At 39.2% G+C, this 20,081-nt stretch overlaps 1 protein-coding gene across 3 annotated transcripts in view; it reads right to left on the bottom strand.

Annotated features, from left to right (window-relative positions):
- Positions 1-20,081, bottom strand: part of Kcnq5 (potassium channel, voltage gated KQT-like subfamily Q, member 5) — a gene marked incomplete at its 5' end in the record, with an annotated part of 521,894 nt that overhangs the window by 81,345 nt on the left and 420,468 nt on the right. For all 3 annotated transcript variants that reach the window (XM_005404480.2, XM_013504414.1, XM_013504415.1), the window contains 2 exon segments: positions 13,846-13,971; positions 14,222-14,397. In XM_005404480.2, the coding sequence (XP_005404537.2) occupies positions 13,846-13,971; positions 14,222-14,397 (302 nt within the window).

The raw sequence follows: 20,081 nt of genomic DNA, 5'->3' as shown, positions 1-20,081 counted from the left end.
TTCTACCATTCTGTAGCACCTAACTATGGCTGCCAAGGATCAGTATGACATCAAGGTATAATAGATGAGTTCAAAATAGTAGAGAAGGCCTGGGATATAGCTCAGTGGCACAAGCACCTACCTGGCCAGTGCAAGGTCCTGAGTTCAATTCCTGGTACCAAAAAAACCCCAACCAAACAAGCAAAAACAACAATCAAAATAGAAGAGAAGATTTTGAATATTCCCAAGATAAAGAAATGACAAATTTGTGGCATGATAGATATGTTCATTACCCTGACCTGATCATTATTATATGTGTGCGTCACACTCCACCTCATAAATAAATACAATTACATAAAGTATGTCAATTAAAACATATTTTTAAAGAAGACTAATCCATTTCACCTTATTTAAGATAGCTTCTTGCCAGCTGTTCTTTAAGTCCTAACTCTGTTCATTTTTATGTATTTATAAAAAAAAAAATTGACAAATTTACTTGCTTCTTGTTTGACTTCCCTACCTGAAAGTAAACTTCACATGGGCTGTGAGTGTGTCTTGCTCCGTGCTGAATGCCAGAACATTGGCATATTACAGTTAATCAATAAATATGTACTGAATAAATGAACAGAAACATTGTACGGTGGGATAAGGGTTCAGCTCCCTATTTTGAGCTGAGAAATACTTAGGAAAGGTTTTTAAAGCAGTATGCACTATTGTGGTGCTTTTAGAAATTGAAATTATGGCAGCAAATGTACAGAATGGTTTGGAATAGGGAGAAACAACAGGCAGGGAAGCCAGTTAAAAGAATGTATCAGGGTGCACTGTAGAGACATATGTTTAAGAGGTTCAACAGAAATACATTTATTGATTGTCTAGGGTGAAGGTGAAGACTAAGTCAACAAGGACTCGGAAAGTTCAAATGGAAAGATGTTTGCACCATAAATACAAATGCAATAATGAAAAGAGAAGGCTTCAGAGTAAAGGTGAAGAGTTGGTTTTGCAAATAATGGTTTTTAAAATGTCAGGACTGCTCTGCTGTAGAAATTGCTAGCGGGGATTTGAGAATAAGAGCTTGAGTCTTGAGAGAAAGATTAGTTTGGCATGGGATTTGGGTTGGAGACCCAACATGGGGTGATTGTTAAAGCTTTGGGCACACAAGAAATTACAGAGAGTTCCAAGAAGGGGTCTAAAAACACCTAGGAAACAGACATTTAAGGGACCAAGGGAAAGGGAAGCAGGCTTCTATAGGTAAATGGATGCAACTAGAGACCATATGCATAAGTGAAATAAATCAGACCCACATGTGTAAACATCATATTGTCTCCCTCGTGGAATAACCTGAAAGTGCAGATACAATCTGAAAGGTACAATAGATGTTGTGAAAGGGAAAGAAACTGCTCAATAGGAAAGAACAACTCAGATTAGGGAAAGGAGAAAAGAAAGAAGGAAAGGAAAAAAAATGTGCATATACACAAAAGATAGCTAAGATAATTTTACTACCAATTTCTATTGGTTTATTGAAAGGAACAGTTCATGTTTAATTGCTTGATCAAGCTTGCGTACCTGCATCTGGTAATCTGAGCAACTACTTTGAAGATAACAGTAATACAACAACCACTGTTGATTTCCTATTATCTTGATTTGAAATTCCATATCATTTTAATAGTTTTTGTGTTGTTTTGTTTTTGTTCTTTGTTTTTTGTTCTTTTGATGAAAAAGACAGGAGAACTACTTTTAAAGGAGTTGGATGAGTGGAAACTCAATGGAGAAGACATGGAATCTTTTACAAAGGACAGGGTGATCCTTGCTTACTGGCACAGGCCAGTAGGAAACCAGGAGAGTGAGGAGGAGTAGGAAAGATGGACTCAGTAGAGACAGACAGACAGTGCTCTTCTCCTGCCACCTAACCTGGTACTGGAGGGGATAATGCTTTGAGAAGTAGAAACGATAAAGAAGGAGATAAGTGCTTCTGTACCAGTCCTTCCAAGAGCACTGCACTCAATAACTTTCCACCTAGTGCTCTTCATCCTTCACTCCTGAGCTTTTCCTTTGTATTTTCAGTAGCACCTTCTCTGTGGCTTCTCTTACTCTTTGCAAACATTGAATATTGGATTCTTAAGGATTGGCTCTAGGTCCTTAAGACAGTTATTCATCTCAGGCTTTTTCTTTTTAATTTCCCTCTTCAAAAAATTTTTTTTCTCTTCTCAGGTGATGTTGAGTGTTCTGATGGATGTAAATTACTACTTCTGTGCTGAACACATCAGTTTTTGTACTTCTAAGCCAGGCTACTCTTCTGAGAACTATATTCACAGGTCTGAAGTTGCTACTTCTGTTTGGAGGTCGTATAGTCATTTAAACAGAATGAATTCTAAGTTCTCAACTCCTAACCATGGCCTTGATGGTCAGATCCTGGCCAGCTTTTTCAGGACCATCCACTGCATTCTGTATTTTAACAATGGTAGCTTTCAGTTCCTCTAACCAGCCCTGTACCAGGCCTCTGCACATGCTGTTTTTTTCACTGGACATAGTCTTCTCCCTTCTCTTCCCAGGGCTCCTTTTATCCTTTAGGTCTTATCCCCAAATCCTCCTTTATTACTAAGGCCTCTCTATCTGCCTCTGGTTAATGTTTCAGGTCCTCTTTTCTTGGTGTAACTCACCACAAGTGTTAGTTTGTTTGTTTTCCTTTGGGGAGAAGGTTCCTCATTTCCCCTACCAGAAGGGTGAACTATGGCCTGCTCTTTGTTATCTCCCTAACATCTGGCATGGTGCTTGCCACAAAGCAGAAAGAACTCGCTCTTTAGGAAATAAATGAAGGAGCCTCTCAAGACATGCAGTGAGAGAAGCTGACTTGAGGGGAGGCCCTTGGGTGGCTGCAGAGAGGGTGAAGTTGAGGCTGTGGGGTTCATGGTGGGGTGAGGTCCGCAGGGAGGTAGAAAAAATAGGGTCTGGGGCCCAGTGGCAGGGCTCGGGCTTGGCAAGGTTAGGGGACCTCGCGGGCAAAGTCTGAGTAGAGGAAGGTGAGGGTGCCTTTGGCATTCCTCCAGTCCTGGCAGAGCAGAGGGGGCTCTTGTGAGGGAAGCCAGAGGAGAGGGCTTGGTGTAGCGAGAGTGACACAGCGCAGGGCACCGGGATAGGTGGAAAGGGGCCTGTGTGTGTGTGGAGCTCCCAAAGTGCAGAGAGGGCTTTGCAGCAGAACCTGGTTGCCGCGGGAATCGGATGTCATCACCAGCCACCAGTAGGGGACTGTCAAAGGAATTCTTTGAGGAGGCAAATCAACAATAAAAACTGGCTCCATTTTATTACAGGTTACTAATTTTAAGGATGTGGGAAAGATTTCAATCTACCATACCTTTTTACAAAAATAGCTTAATTCTTTTACAGGAGTTTCTTAATAGTCTACTGAAGAAGAAATTTCATGGTTTGGTCACAGTCAATGACATTACATTTCATGGTTTGTTTTACATTCCACGAACACATTTGTGTTATTCTGCTTGGCCCAAGGGCTCAGAGAGTGGGTTTTCAGCCACAGTCTCCAGGTCTGAAGAATGGGACACAGCCAGTTGACAGCATGCTCTGCCTTATCCTGAGTAGAAAACAGACCTCACTCTCTTTCGTTCTGAGTTTAAGGTCGCCCCTTTCTCTTAGCAGATGGTTTGTGAGGCAGTCAAAGCTGTACATGGAGCCCCTCAGGCCTGGTGCCGCCTCTGCCTGCCTTCCCTCAGCCCTCTGGTTCAGGCTTCTGGGACAGCCACACTGCAGAGTGTGGCTTGAGGGTAACCAGCGGTGGAACCCCTTTGCTCAGGTTTCAGAGACGCTCAGGAAATTCCTGGTTGAAAATCACGGGGGACTTCTGTTGCCACACTAGGCTTGAGAAAGATTTGGAAAGAAGTGGCATTTTGTCACTCTCCGTGTCAGGAGGAATTTCTTTTATGTCTTTCCTAGAGAGTAATAACTTCTTCTTCCTTGCCTTCTCCTTTTCCTTCTTCTTTTTGGTAGCACTGGGGATTCAACTCAAGGCCTTCTTGTTCAGTTATATTTGAAATCCTTTAAAAATTCTATTTAGGTTCAGCAAGGTCTCACTAAGTTGCTAAGGTGCCCAGGCTGGGCTCAAACTTGCCGTCCTTTTGGCTCAGCTTCCCAGAGGTGTGCGATGACGTCACTTCCGTGCGTGCAAAAGGGACATCCGGGCTTTGTGATGTGAACAGAGCGGTGGAAGCAGACAAAACACGCAGGCTCTGAGGTGCACTTAGAGTGAAAAGTGGCAAGGAATTCTCCAGGAATCCACGCTAGCCCACCTGATTGGGCTAGCTGCTGACTTTCTCAGGCAAGGACCAGCTGCATTTGAGAACCGCCCTGTGCTGAGCCTGGCGAAGAAATTCGTGGGTTTTCTGCACTTGCAGGTGAAACTGTCGTTAAGAGTGCCAGCAGTAGTTGTTCAGTTGGATCACAACAACTCTGTGGTGTTTCTCTTCCTTTGCTCGTACTCAGGACTTGCTGGTGGTGCTCAGTGGTCTTTTGGCACAGGAGATCAAAGCAGAAGCCTTCTTGGGCTCACTCTCCTATGCTTATGCTAAAGAAATCATTCCCACCTTTCGAGAGTTGTTACGTGGGTTGCTCGTCAGAGAAAGGCAGGCCACACAGGACCCCAGGGATGCCAGTTCTCAGGACACTTGAGGAGAGTCCAGAACTGATTTTTTCCAACACCCAGGGGAGGTACACCTGGGCTTTTCATGGGAAGGGGATGGGACCCATGAGTTGTTTTCTGGAAAGTCTCTGCAGACTTCTATGATCCCAGCCGCAGCCTGGCATGGTGGAAGGACTTGTCTTCTGGCATCTCATCCTCGCTGTATTGCAGCTGCTCCCACACCGAGCGCCACAGTGACACCATGGGAAGAGCAGACGGCGATTGTTAATTACAGCACACAGTTGACAGTGATGTGGGCTGCCTGAAGAACAGGAGATGGTTTCTGAAAACATAAAATCTAAAATCGACTAATGAGTGCTACTGTGATAAAAGACAAAGTACCTCCCTTGAGATATCAGTCTCTGTCTCTCTCTGTCTCTGTCTGTCTGTCTCTCTCTCTCTCTGTTTCCTTGGGATTTATTTTTCTGAGTCAGGGTCTCCCTATATAGCCTTGAAATTATTTCAGAGCCCAGGCTGGCCTCGAACTCATGGTAATCCTCCTTTCTCAGTCTCTTGAGTTCTGGGATTATAGGCATGCACCACCATGCCTGGCTCTCTGGGTTTTTTTGTTTGTTTGTTTGTTTGGTTTTGTTTTGTTTTTGTTTTTGTTTTTTTGAGACACAGTGTCACTATGTAATCCAGGCTGGTCTCAGATTTGCTCTGCCTCAGCCTCTCCAATGGTAGGGTTACAGGTTGTCTGATGAGATACTGGTCTTGTTAGCTCAGAATTCAACATTAAACAAGTAATATAATTTCTCCTTCATCTCCTACCGTATGTGTAATTCCTTGCCAGTCCTACAGGTGTGTATTAGCTTTCTCATTTCTGGGTCTAATACCTGACGACACTCACAAATTAAAGGAGGAGAGACAACTTGGCTCGTTGTTTCAGGGAATTCAGCACATGGGCAGCTGCTTCCAAGGAAGGAATATCATTGTACAAGGCAAGGCAGAGGGAGGCTGCTGAGTTGGGAGTGATTAAGAAGTAGAGCACAGAGCAATCGTCATAGAAGAAGGAGGAAGAAACCGGATAGAGACCTCATGGTCATACCTCCATTGCTCTTCAGACACACCTGGAAATGTGCTCCATCAATCCCCTGGATGAGTCCCAGAGCTAATCGTGTTGATACTTTACCCTAAAGGCCACACCATGCATCTGCCGTGAGGGTACAGGGGCTGAGCATAGTGGACAGTAGTGCTAGAATCAAACCCCAATACCTTTGGCCATCTTGGGTGAGCTAAGAGGACGCTTCACGGCTGTGCACAGGCAGTGTAAGTGAGGACGACAAGGTCCCAGTGGGTTCAGGATGAGAAGAAGAACCAAAGCGTCACAGGTTAATGGGGTTTCCCTGTACTACTACATTATAGGGGCTGAAATTCCTGAGTGAAGCATTTAATTCTTTTCTAATATATACAAGATTAAAAAGTGAATCACAATATATCAATTTTCCCTGTGCATAGCAGATGTCTTCCGAGGGAATGAGTTGCACCATGGTGCACTTGAATTAACATAAAATAAATATTGAGTCCTCTTGTTCTTTGTAGGTGAGATAATTTTTTGATACTATATGTCAAATCAGATAATCACAAAAATATTTTATATTAATCTTAAGCACATAAATGTATATTTGCTCCCTACTATGCTTGCTGAAGGATATATTCTGCAACTGGGATTCTAACCCCTTTTTTGCATAAACATCACCCATAATGCATCATTTTTCTTAATTATAATTATTTTATAAGTTATGTTTCCCACTGGAGCATGAAGTCAACTTTTGTGAAGTCATCTGAGCCTCCTGCCCCAAATAGCAGAATGAATACCAAAGCAGAAGGTATAAAATTTTCTTTCTTTCAAGTAATAAATTCACTAACCTTTATTGCCCTGATTATTTTTTCTTTCTTTCTTTTTTTTTTTTTTCCAGTACTGGGAATCGAACTCATGAGCTCACGCTTGCCAAGCAGGCACTGTGCCGCTGAGCTAAATCACCAGCCCCTATTGCCCTGATTATGAAGATAAAATTATCAATACTAGCTTGTAGCTAATGCACTCATGTGAATAAGTTAAAATGGTAGTGTTTGGTATTTCCACAACAGAGCATAATATCTAGAGTTAGATATTTAGGGCTTTCTTCCCACAGTTGTAGGTTTACTCCTAGTTTTATAGTAATGTAGTATTTTGCATTTATTGTGCTTTTCCAAGGCATTCTATTCAATTTTCACAAGGTGATCACTCTGTATCAGGTAACATCAGCTTATGTGTTAACATGAAATTAACCAGGCCATTCTCATCACAAAAACGACAGGTGTAAAGACACTTGGGAATGGATACACTGAACTCTGGAAACATTCAAACAGTGCTGGAGCAGGATTCTGTATGCTGGGAGCATTTGCTGGGCCGGGGGCCTCTGTCAGTATGTTTCACAGGAGAAATGTCTAGTTACTTTCCTTGTTGTGGCACAAAATACCCAAAACCCACTATAAAGGAAGAGAGGAACACTTTGGCTCATGTGTTTAGCTAGTACTCAGCCAACTCCAAGGCAGTAAGGCATGGACAGAGGGTCTGGAGGAAAGCTGCTTGGGTCATGGTGGCCAGGAGGAAGAGAGAGAAGGGAGAAGCCGAGGAGGAAGACACCCTTCCAGCTCATGCCCCAGCGACCCACCTTTTCTGGCCGCAGCCCAGCTCCTAACAGCAAGTCAGTCATAACACCCATGATTCAGTCACCTGTCAAAGCCTGCCTGGGAGATCTTGGGGGCACATTTGGATACAGACCCTAACAAGGAGTGGCAGTCAGTGTACTCTGACTGGTTAGTGAAGAGGTCTTTGTTTGAAAACAAATACAATACCTGTAAGAATGGGTAAGTAAACAGAAAGGTGTTTTGTGAACCTTGCTTTCCTTCACACATAAGTGTGAGTGTAAGTTTTTGCTTGCATGCATGTGTGTAAGAGACGAGACGTGGAAAAGGAGAGATGGAGGTTTAGGCCACTCTACTGAGCATCATTCTGTCTCTGACCTAGCCTCAGACTGCCTAAAATATATGCTGATTAACATACACTGCATAGACTAAACTTTTATTAAAAAATTTCCCATGATGCCTACGCATTGACTTTGAAATATATTTTCCATATCACTGGAAAAATAATGCTCTGGTTTTAAATTTGATTTTAATAATTAAACAATAAACAAAAAATTAGGAATATCCAGCATCTCTTTCCACTCCATTTCAGGCAGAGTCGAAGTTTCATTAAGTGAGACAATGCCATTTGTTGACACACTTCATGATCTGGGACGAAGGCTGGCAGATGCGTTCCCCGGATGTCACGACAGTATGGGTCCAGGTCTGAGTGGCAGGATGAACTCCCTCCTGTGGCTCCACAATAGCAACCCTCAGAGCCCATGGCGGTGTGTGCCCTCTCTTCAGTCAGACCATTTACTTGAAGGTGACTTGGCAGACACGAGTAGCTCAGAGTGATGTTTGCCCATCTGTCCCATCTGCTCATTTGCACTCATGCCCATCAGAAATGAGATCTTTGAAAATTTGTGGGTTGAAAATGTTTGTGTAATGACATAATGCAGGTAGAAAACTCAGAGGGTGAGTGGAGGCACTTTCATGTGTTTAGTAATCAAGAGTTTGTCCACAAAACAAATGCAAATTCTGGTCTAACCTTTCTTGATCTTTTCTTTTTAAATGGGATGCTGAGGATGCTATGGTGCAATTGTAATGTAGACTCTAGTTAGGCTAAAGCCCCTTTCCTGCAACAACAAAATTAATTCCAGAGTAGATGATACAAAAAATTCCCTCTTTCTATGAAGTAACAAATTAACTAGCATTTATTTGTCTAATTATGAAGATGTAATTATCAATGCTAGCTCATAGCTAATGCATTCATGTGGACAAGTTGAGATGATAGTGTTGGTATTTCCACAGCAGAGCATAATTTCCCTGTATCAGAATCTTTTAAGGAAGGATGATCTTGTTGCCATTGTGTCAACAATCTCCTCCCTTCCCTTCATTTGCCTTCCCCTTCTCATTTCTCTCCTCTCCATTCTCTTTCTTTCTTTCTCCAGGGTACTTCCTGAGCACTTAGTTTTAGATAGTACATGGTCACAGAATCTGCCAGTTTTGAAATCTGATCACCTTGAACTTCTTCAAACATCAGAATCTCCTGTGGTTGTGGAACTGTGTAATTCTAGTTCTGCTGTGGTAGGGAACTCAGGGCATTATCATTCCATACTGTTCTTCCAGGCTCGTGGTTAAAGACATAAAAAGTAATAACTGAAGTTTGCCTATTGCTTGATAAAACAATTCTAGATGTCCTAACCTTATTTTGCACACAGAGCAATTTTGTGTTGCTCTGATCTGAGCAAATGTGATAGAATCCCATCTCCATTTTACAGATATTGAATAATTGCTTAATATCACATATCCATTAATCAGAATGTTGGTGCTGGTTCCCAGGTCTCCTGACTATAATTCTTCTCTTCTTTTTCAAAATAACATGTGTCAAAGCTTGTGGAATAAGAGTAACTGAGAAAAAGTATCCAGAGCCTTGTGTGACATAACATTATTAAAGAAATAGACTTCTTAGGAAGAAATTTCCCAAATGTGCTTATGACTAATATACTTCATAAATGCATGCATAAGACTTATAAATGCTTATAACTACTAGGACATTTTTGGTGTGTATTAGGTGGGGGTATGTGTTCTTGCTAGGTAGCTGAGAATGTTCTTGAAGAGTTACAAGCTGGTGTGTTTATTCTCCTATGTCTAAGGAAAGCTTTCACAGGTAGGTAATGCATTGATAGTGAGGAACAATGATAAACTTATTGTACCAGAATTAGTTTAGAAAACAACCACTTGTGAGATCTTTAGAAGACATTTTCTACTGGGAACCCAAAGTCAAGAGAATTTATTTTCTGAAGGATAATGTGTATTATCCAGGACAAAGGTTGCTCTGTTCATTACATAAATTTCTTATTGTAGGAGGTAAAGCTCATAGCATATATTTAGGATGTGTGTTGAGTATTGTACACTACATTACACAGAAAGCTTTCTGTGGTTGGGTTTGAGAATGGTTGTAAGTTTTTGGCAAGAATTCTGGTACTAAATCTGGCTTATGTAAAATTTTTCTGTATGCCTGAAGTAATCATTTAAAGCACATGGTCTCCAGAGGTATCTGCACTCAAATGTGTGTGCAAGAGGAGATTTATATGATCTGCTGCTGTATGCAATTTTTCTTTAAACTCATACCCTATTTTCACCACAAGAATAGGAATAAATAGAAACAGCAAAAGCCTAGCCTTTAGGAACAAGTCATTACCAGAAAAAAATTACTGCTGGAAAATTGAATCTTACACTATTTCAGAATGAGTCTAAACAGGTCAGAAGGAGAAAAAGTAACAATAGGAAGGAAGGAGGTAGTAATGGAGTGTCTGTTCAGGAAAATTCATTCTTAAATTTTATTTCAGAATCAATATGAGGCAATTAAAAAGGAGGAAAACAAAACAAGAAAGTAACATTAAATAGAGCTCATCCTAGCAATGAGGAGGCTCTCTTTTTCCAGAGCTGCTAGGGCCTCGGCTACTACAGCCACCTCCCCCTGCCCCTCTTCCACCAGCTCTCCTCCACTGTCTGCTGTGTTGTCCCTCTAGTTGCAGTTTCAGATCCCAGAACATATTTTCCTCACAACCTCCAATTCCCAAACTCCTCCTGTGCTTAAATTGGGGGTCTGAAATGAAGCATATGGTTCATTTTTGTTCCTTTTGTTATAAGGAACTGTCTATAGCAGTGATGTCTACACCAACAATAGTCACCATCTTTGGGTACCGGGTATGGGTTTGGTACCAGGCCCCATATTCATTATCTCAGTTAATTAGTGAACTGGATACATTCATTTTCCAGTATGGAATGGTTTTCAGGGGTCAAAGTTCTTTATTCGGGATGGTTAATCTTATTAACTTGACTGTCTTGCAGAGCTCCTGCGAGATCAGTAAAGTATACTTTTGGATGAGTCTGAGTGGGCTAAGAGGCCTGATTTGGAGATTTCATCTGGTCCCTGGTCTCTTCCTCTCTGCCATTCCTCCCTTGTTCACTGCTTCTTGACTGAGAGGAGGTGAACAACTTTCTTCTACCAGCCCTATCTGCCATGATGCTTTGCTTTGCAGCCATGGACTGAAACCATGAGCTGAAATGAACCTCTCTTCCTTTAAACTGTGGGAGTCGAGTATTTTGTGCTAGCAACAGCACGGTGACTGATACAGTGTTTAACACTTGGAACTCATTAGGGCACTGCATTTGTACACAAATTGCATGTTGTACTTAGTGCTGGTATTGTTGGCTCTTTTAATAATTGAGATTTCCTTATCTTCATTTAAGTCTAGCACTTAGATTTAGTAGAAACATTCCAATCAGGGTGCTTTCATTTGCTTATTTAATCTGCATATTTCTGTGGTCTTTAAGTCACCTGTTATGTACAGCATGGACAATTTTATCTAAAAATTATCAAGACAAATATGTCATGCAGGTCTTTAGCAATGTACAGTGAAATGTATAGTGGTCTAAATCTACTTTAACACTTATTTAACATTAACACGAAGACCTAGTATGTTTTCGTTTTAGAATGAGCAGAAATAATAACCCCTCTTGTTTACATTTTGTGTTTATTTTTGGGCTCCAGAAAACTTCATTAATGAGTCACTTGGTAACAATACCACTATGGGCTAACACAGTCTCTTTTTATTCCTAGAATCTTAACACATCAGAAGATTTTTACTCTCATATCAAGGAAAGCTTTTATAAAAGAAAAAAAAGAAAAAGGCAACATGATTAGGCTGTTCAGAAGCCTGTTAAGTATAGGCTAAACATCAGTCAAAACAGCACTACTTTTATGGAAATCATGGAAACTATGTTGCTTCCTCCTGAAAATCTACAGATATGACCTTTGAAAACCTGCCACGTGAGCTATTCTGGCAGAAGAATCTGGCTGGTGACTAAGTGAGGGGGATATTAAACGTCTCCCACGCACTGCTTACACACAATACAGCAATGCTTGTTAGTACTAGGAGGAAAGGAAGATGTATGGGCCAAAGAACAAAAAGCTGCTGTGCTGAACTCACCAACAACTGCATCTCCATGGGGAAAAGTGCCCCTGAGTGGTCCAGGAATTGAAATAGATTGAAATGATACAAGAGAAGCAGAAGCTAATGTTAAATTCATATTGTTGCTTTAAAGGCCGGGATGAGAGACAGCCTTCCCTTTGCTACCTAGGAAAGTCTCCTGTTTTCTCCATGTATACCTTTATCCTACCACTAGAAACAAACTTTCATTTGCTCTCTACATAGAAAGCCTTAAAGCTAGGCATGTCAGTGCTCATGTATAATTCCAGAACTCTAAGAGGGTGAAGCAGGAGGTTTTCAAGTTGAAGCCCAGGTTGGGTAACTTAGTGACTTAGTAAGACTCTGTTTCAAAATTTTGAAAAGTAATTTAAAAAGGTGTGGGGATGTAGTTCAGTGTGAAGGCCCTTGGCTCAAATGCCAGCTCCTAAAAGAGAATGTCAGGTGACTATTCTCTCTCTCTCCTACTCTTCTCCTCTTTGAATGTCCATTATTGCTTGTAGGTAAAGAAGATGAGTGGGAGACCAAATTATCAAAATAACCGAATGATTTTTGACCAATGGCATAGTCTTGTAGACATGTACTTGGATGATTTTTCAGAGGCCCTCAACTTTAGTTAATGCATTTCTGGTTTTTGTTCTATATATTATTATTAGTTTGTCACTACTATAAGAACAAATAAGTCTAGTTCTGCTTAATACAGCCCTGGCAAATATTCCTTGTCCCGGATAGGAGTTCTAGGTCTTGTTGGTGATCTTTTAATGAGTAATCAGTAAACAGTTGGTAATGTAAATATGTAGTTCATGAAACAAATAAGGAAAAAACTTAATATTTTCATTACAATTTGAGACAGCGATATATTTTTATTTTGGCAACAATCTAGCACTCAAAAAATACTACTGATGATTTGTAATAGAACTTTATTTTGTCAGATGAAAGTACAAATTCCTTACAAAATTATAGTAGCTGTGTATTTCCCCCTTTGGAATGTCTTAATGAAAAAAGAAATGTATTTTATATATTGCACAAATACTCTTATGTTCTGTGAAATTCTTATTATGGAACACACTTCAATGACTGTTTTGTAAATTCTGTACAATGGAGGGGATGTTTTTGCTTCAAAGGAAAATTCTGTGTTGCTCAGAGTATACTCTTTCAGGTTACAGGAGTCTTATTTGATGGGGATTTGCACCTTTATTTGGCCTCTGAGCTATTTTACAACTCTCTAAGTTGTAGATCACTGGTAGCAATGCAAAATACTTGCTGTGTACACAGAAGTAAGTAAGCTATGTCTCATGCAGGGTCAATTGACTCCTTCTCACACTGTGAAAGAAGCCAGTTGTTCTTCTACTTATACATTCATTTTAACATTCCTAATCTTTAAATGCACTGTGCTTTGGATAGTCTTTTGAACTAGTTTTAACAACTTACTGATTTCTTCATGGTTAATGATATAAAAATAAGTTAAATAAAATGGTTATCCCATGTTTATTTTCTATGAAAATTATGATTTTACATTTATTTATTTATTTGGAAAAGTATTCTTCAATAGAAATAGAAAGGAAAATTGGACTTTGAGTGGAATGTTTTAAAATAAGATGTACATAATCTCACAGCTAGTTCACAATCATCTCTTTTCATTGCATTTTTTTGTGTGTGTTGTATTTTACTCTTAAATTTTGTGCAGCTGCCATTTACTTTTTAAATACCAGATAAACTTTCTGATGAATGGAAAAATAAATGCAACAGTTAACAATTTAAGCCTGGACTCCACAATGCTAAAACACACAAATGAATAAGTTAATCAATTTAAAATCATTATTTTAAAATGATATATTTTTCTTTAGGTAACTATCACTCAATAAGTAAAAATGATGATTTATGAGAGAACTTGGCTTTACTGGATTGAAGAGACACGGAAACTCCTCAGACAATTATGAGTAGTGTGTATTTTCCCATACTTTCCTTTTGGAAATTAACATTTTCATTGAGATCATTCATTGGAGCTATTACATTATGGTTAAAGGAAACATTTCACAATAGCCAATAAATAAAACAAATTTTTGTACTTACTGTACCCCACCAGAGAGCATCTGCATATGTAGAAAACTCTTTATTGGCATCCTTTTCCACCAGATAGACAAGGAAAGATGAAAATATAAGAACCAAAAATCCTATGTACCAAGCTGTGATTAATTCCTAGATATAAAAAGAGTGGAAAATTGTTAGAGGTGAAAAATAGCTTTGAAAAAGGAAAAAAATTTTGAGAGTGATTCCATTCATTTCACCCCTTCTTGGGTAGTTGTGATGGTTCAAAAATAATCCACTATATACTATGTCCAAAAATAGCTTTAACCAGTTTCTGAAATGACTAAGTATATTAAATATGACAGTAATCAATGAAAATGTTTCAAACATCTTGTTCTAAAAGTCAGGAAAGAAATCTTACCTTGCTGTGAGCATAAACCACTGAACCTAGTAATTTCCAGGTGCCTCCCCTTCGGTCCATGCGCACCATACGGAGGATCTGCAGGAAACGAAGACTTCTGAGTGCAGACGTGGCAAAAATGTTACCCTGAGTTTTTGCAGAAACGACTGCTATTGATGCAATAAGGACAATAGTATCTGAAAGACACAGGTGGAGACAGCCATAAGTTGCAAGACTAGGAATTTTGACTTCTTAAAATTATATCACTGAAAGTTTAAGTTGGACTTTTTTGAAGCAAAAATGAATATACCTTGACCCCCAGTCTCACCTAGAACTACTGTATCTCCTCATGTTGAGCTGTGAAAATGCTACTAGTCGGTGCAGACCTCATGTCACTTATTTTGTTGTCAAACAAGTTTGTACCCCCTTTATGTTAAAAATTCCCTAACATTGTTTACATATTTTAAAGAGAAAAAAAAACCAATAACAAAATAACAACAAAGACAAAAACAAAACAACACAAAAATAATAAAAATAATACAGGATTTCAAAACAAGATGATAGGAATGGCAAACCCCTTTTTACATTGCTTGATAAAGACCTCAATGCACTAGGCTTTCTGTACAGAGTAGTCGTCATACCTGGTGAACGTCTGGTGCATCAATTAAATAATATTAAATTTTTACAATAGAACATGTAATTATACACACTGCATTGCGTGGGAATGGGTACTTAATGTCTGACATATTGACATTTGTCTTAAAATAGCTTGCCTTTTGTAAGCAAAAAAGACAAAGAGCAGCTAATGAAAGCATAGAAAAGATGAAAGAGGGTTTAGTCACTTCAAGACTAAATAGCTGAGTGGTAAGAAGCTGATTTGGAAGCAGTAACAGTGAAGTGGGGATGAACAATGGCCTGCTGTAGTAACCTTCATATGTTAGCTTGATCTTAACATTCTCAAATACATGTTCCATCCTGCATCAAGTGGGTTGTGTGTGTGTGACCTGACTTCCATTCTCCAAAGAGGAGCATTGCTTCAAGGGTGCTGCATCTGTAATGTTTCTGTGACCCTCAGGATTAACTGTTGCACGAATGTGTTCTCTTCATTCATCTCATCCTTACTGTTACACTGGGAAAATTCTGGTCTCCCGAGGTGGGCTGACAAGTTCTTTGAGTCCCTCTCCAGGTGCCCATTGAGAGAGGCTCCATGGCTGGCAGTATAAGGATCAGCCAATGGGCCTTTTCCAGTTACATCTAAATTCTAGGTGGCCTTGTGGGAAGGTGCCCAGAGAGCTCCAAATGCATCCTTGGGTTCCTGCTCTTGGCAGCTGTGGAGAATGAAAAGGAGCTAAATATATTGATACAGACACTGAAGACGTATTTTTAAGTAAATGAACACCACTTGTGATAACAGTGGATAATGTGATCATACTGAAATAAAAATATGTGTTAGCATACAACTAGGAAAAACTGAGAATATACACAGATTATTATTACTAATTATCTCTAGAGGTAGCGGGAGGATGATATGTAGATAAAGGGACTTTTCACTTCAAAATGATTAATTTTTTATAATGTCAGAACTTAATAACAATAAGTATGTGTTTTGAAATTTAAAAATTTTAAAGAAAAGTTATGTACAAACATAACTCATGTCCCGGGATGGTGAAGCTGGTGAGAGGGGTCTGAGTTCAGCTCCTCCCTTACTCCACTGACCTGGGACAGCACAGCTGGAGAGAGAGGTCTGAGATCTGGAGGGACTAAGGGCCTGAGTCCCTCCCTCCACTGGCTGGACTCAGGGCTTGGAGACCTGCAAGAATGCCAGCGACACCATAGGGCCCTGGCTAAGGTGCACACGGTGGACAGGTGAACTAGAGGTGTGGAAATGTCCCATGCAGCAGTAACCTGAGCCAACAGATGGTAAGTTAGGAGCACCAGTGCTGTGCTTGGGGACAAAAACAGGAGGAATAGAAGCAGGCAGGTAGGGCTGCCCTCTTCTCTTTTCTTGTATTTTCTTTTTCTTTTCTAAATGACTGGGGAGAACCCCTGCCACAGAAAACTAACCCCATCCAAATGCAGAGACAAAGATCACACCCAAACACAGCAAAAACCCACCTGTAAACTTGACCAGAGTATACATTTCTGGAATTCTACTTGGACCTACCACAGAAAAATAGGCACTGGAGGAATTTCACTGCTTTCATTTTTCTCCATCTGATTGGTTTCCCTCTTTGTACTTGGCTGGATTAGAGTTCTGTTTATTTTTGTTGTTTGTTTCCCTTTGTTTGTTAGTTTTCCTGTCTTGTTTTCTCTCTGTTCTGCTTTGTCTTGTTTTTTCTTTCTTTCTATATGTTGTTATTTTTTTTGGTGTGTGAGGATATTTTTGTTTACTATTTTTTCTTTCTTCTTTTCTTTATTTTCTTCCTTTCTCTTTCATAATTTAGATCTCTAATCTTAATTTTTGTTTTATTCTACCTACCCTCTTCCTCTTTTGTAAGCTATCTTGTTTGACTTTATGATAATTTCATGGGAGTAATCATTGTCTCTTCTCTTTCTGGTTCACTTTAAAACTCCTACGCCTTCTCTTCCAAATCTTCCTTCCTGTGTCCTACTATTATTCCAAACCTGGATGATCATCCTGTGCCCTCCAACCTTGCTCCTACTATCTTTAATCTCATTCATGTCTCCATCTTGCCCCTTGTCCTCTTGAGCACCCCCACTACTGAGTGGAAAATCACATTACTAAGAGGAAAATCATGGCATACAAGATCCTGGTATAAATCAGATTATATTATATTGTTGTAGGCCTTCCTCCTACAGATAAACATATCAGGCTAATAGTTACCACAGTTTGTCAGTAGATAGGCTGTACTTGAGTCTATTGTTATTGCCAACTGAACTACTTTAAGCAGGATGTCATACATGCTATAAACAGTTTTCCCCCCTGTATGACAACACTGCAATTTTAAGAGGTCATAACCATCATTATTGTCTAATACCAAAGGAGTGGGACCTAAGGCAATAGAGACTTCCTCAGTCTCAATATATTCAGAAGGTAGGTTCTTGGGACAGGCATAAAGATCAAGAACTACTTACATCTGGAAGACATGCAGAGGAACATGCACTGTCTAGGAAAGCCTCAACACCAGTGATAAGGTTATCTAACATAAGAAATCTACAAGCGTCAGCACAGAAAACAAAGTAGAAAATAGAAAATGACAAGATGAAGAAACAAACTGCAATCCCAAATGCCCAGCCCACCCAGGACAACTCCAGAGCACAAAGAAATACAGGAAATTAGAAGCCAATAGATGGAACTCTCTAAAATGATAACAGTAGAAATAAAAACACAAGTGGAAGAGGCCATAGAAAAAATAATCTCTATGGTGCAAAAAGAAATGACTATCAAAATAAAAGACATTAAAGCAGTCATAGACAAACAAATACAGGAGCTCAGGAAAATGATGGAAACCAAGAATGAAAAACAGAGACAAGAAATGGGATCAGTAAAACAGATCCAAACAGAAATGCAGTAGATTAAAAACTTCATTAAACGTATACACACCAGACTGAATGAAGGCTAGGATAGAATATCAGATCTAAAAGACAAGAATGTGACTAAGTAGACCACCAAAAATAAACCTAACAGTTACATTAAGAAAGCTGGAGATAGAGCAAAAAGCCATTAAAAATCTCTCCACAGAAATAATGGCAGAAGACTTCCCAAGCATGGATAAAGAATTTGACATGAAAATAAATGAAGCATATAGAACCTCAAAAAACCATGATTAAAATAAATCTACACCAAGGCACATAATAATAAAGATTCCAGAAATTCAACATAAAAACCAAATATTAAAAGCACCTAGAGAAAGGAAACAATTCACTGATAAAGGAAAACCCATCAGAATCACAGAAGACTTCTCAATACAAACCCCCAAGTCAAGGAGAGCTTGGTATTTTAAGCCTTAAAGGAAAACAATCTTCAACCCAGATTGATGTACCCCACAAAACTATCTTTCAAAATTGATGAAGAAATAAGATACTTCCATGACAAAGAACAACTGAAGAAATTCATGATCACCAAATTAGCTCTACAGAATGCTCTGAAGGACATATTAGAAAGAGATAATAAAGACCACAAACACATGAACACCAACAGAAAGAAGCCACCAGTCAGGACAAGCAGTTAAACAGAGGAGAAGGACAGGGAACAAACAACGGGAAAACAACATGAAAAAGAAAAGCCAGTTATATGAGTAATAACCATCAGTGTAAATGGTCTCAGCTCAACAATCAAAATAAACAGATCAGTAGAATGGATAAAGAAGCAAGACTGAACAATATACTGCATTCAAGAAATACATTTAACCTAAAAAGAAATTCATAAGGTAAAAAGTGAAAGGATGGAAAAAATTCTCCATGCCACAGGAATCAAAAAAGCAGGAATAGCTATTCTATTTGCAGAGAGTACAAATTTAAGTCAAAACTAATCAAAAGAGACAAAAAGGTCACTACATACTTGTTAAGGGAAAACTCCAAGAAGAAGAGATAGCAATCATAAATATTTATGCCCCAAACACAAGTTCATCCAACTACATAAAATAAATGTTAACAGACATGAAAAACCAAGTAAGTACAAATGCAATTGTAGTGGGGACTCTTAATACACCACTTTGACAAATAAATCAAGTACAGAAAAATTCAACAAAGAAATATCAGAATTAAAACAAGCTTGTCAACAAAGGGACTTGTCAGGTGTCTATAGAGTGTTCCACCCAAAACATCAGAATTCCTATTCTTCCCAGTTGCACATGGGTGTTCTCCAGAATAGACCATATATTAGCTGACAAAACATGTTTGAGTAAATGCAAAGCAATTGAAATCATGCCATGCATATTATCTGACCACAGTGCAATGAAACTGGAAATCAGTGACAAGGAAATCACAAAAACTACACTAGCACATGGAAATTAAACAATACCTTTCTGAACAATCAATGGGTCACAGAGGAAATTAGAGAGGAAATTAAACAGTATATACAATTAAACGATAATGCCAGTACAACATACTGAAACTTATGGGATGCAATGAAAGTAGTCCTACGAGGAAAATTTACAGCAACGAATTCACATATCAGGAAAGCAGAATGACCTCAAATAGACAACCTAATGTTGAAACTTAAGCTTCCAGAAAAAGAGGAACAAATCAAACCCAAAGCTCATGTGAGGGAGGAAATTATAAAGATAAGAGCAGAAATCAATGCAATAAAGCCTAAGAAAATACAAAGATTCAACAAATTGAAAAATTCTTTGAGAGAATAAATAGAATTGATAAACCATTAGCCAACCTCATCAAAAAGACAAAGGAAAAAACACAAATTCAAGCAATTAGGAATGAAAAAGGGGAAATCACAATGGATCGCTCAGAAATCCAGGAGATCATCAATACCTACTATGAGAAGATATAATCTAATAAGATGGAAAGCACAGAAGAAATGAGCAGACTCCTAGACACAACTGAATAGCCAAAACTAAATCAAGAAGATATAAAAATTCTACATAACCTGCTATCAACTCAATATAAGTAAAAATTTTACCAACAAAGAAAAGCCCAGGCCCTTAACAGGTTCACTGTTGAATTCTACAGGAAATTTATTTGTTTATTTTTTGGTACCAGGAATCAAACTCAGGACCTTGTGCTTGTCAGGCAGGCACTGTGCTGCTGAGCTATCTCCCTGGCCCTCTACAAAAAATTTAGAGAAGAACTAGTGCCACTAAGGCTGACATTCTTTAAGGAAAGTGAAAGGGAAGCAATACTTCCACAGCCCTTCGTGGAAGCAAGTATTACCATGATTCCCAAATCAGAGAGAATCCCAACC

The sequence above is a fragment of the Chinchilla lanigera genome, unplaced genomic scaffold, assembly GCF_000276665.1.
Source record: "Chinchilla lanigera isolate Chin_1 unplaced genomic scaffold, ChiLan1.0 scaffold00087, whole genome shotgun sequence".
NCBI lineage: Eukaryota > Metazoa > Chordata > Mammalia > Rodentia > Chinchillidae > Chinchilla > Chinchilla lanigera.
This window is presented reverse-complemented; position numbering and strand designations above follow the sequence as displayed.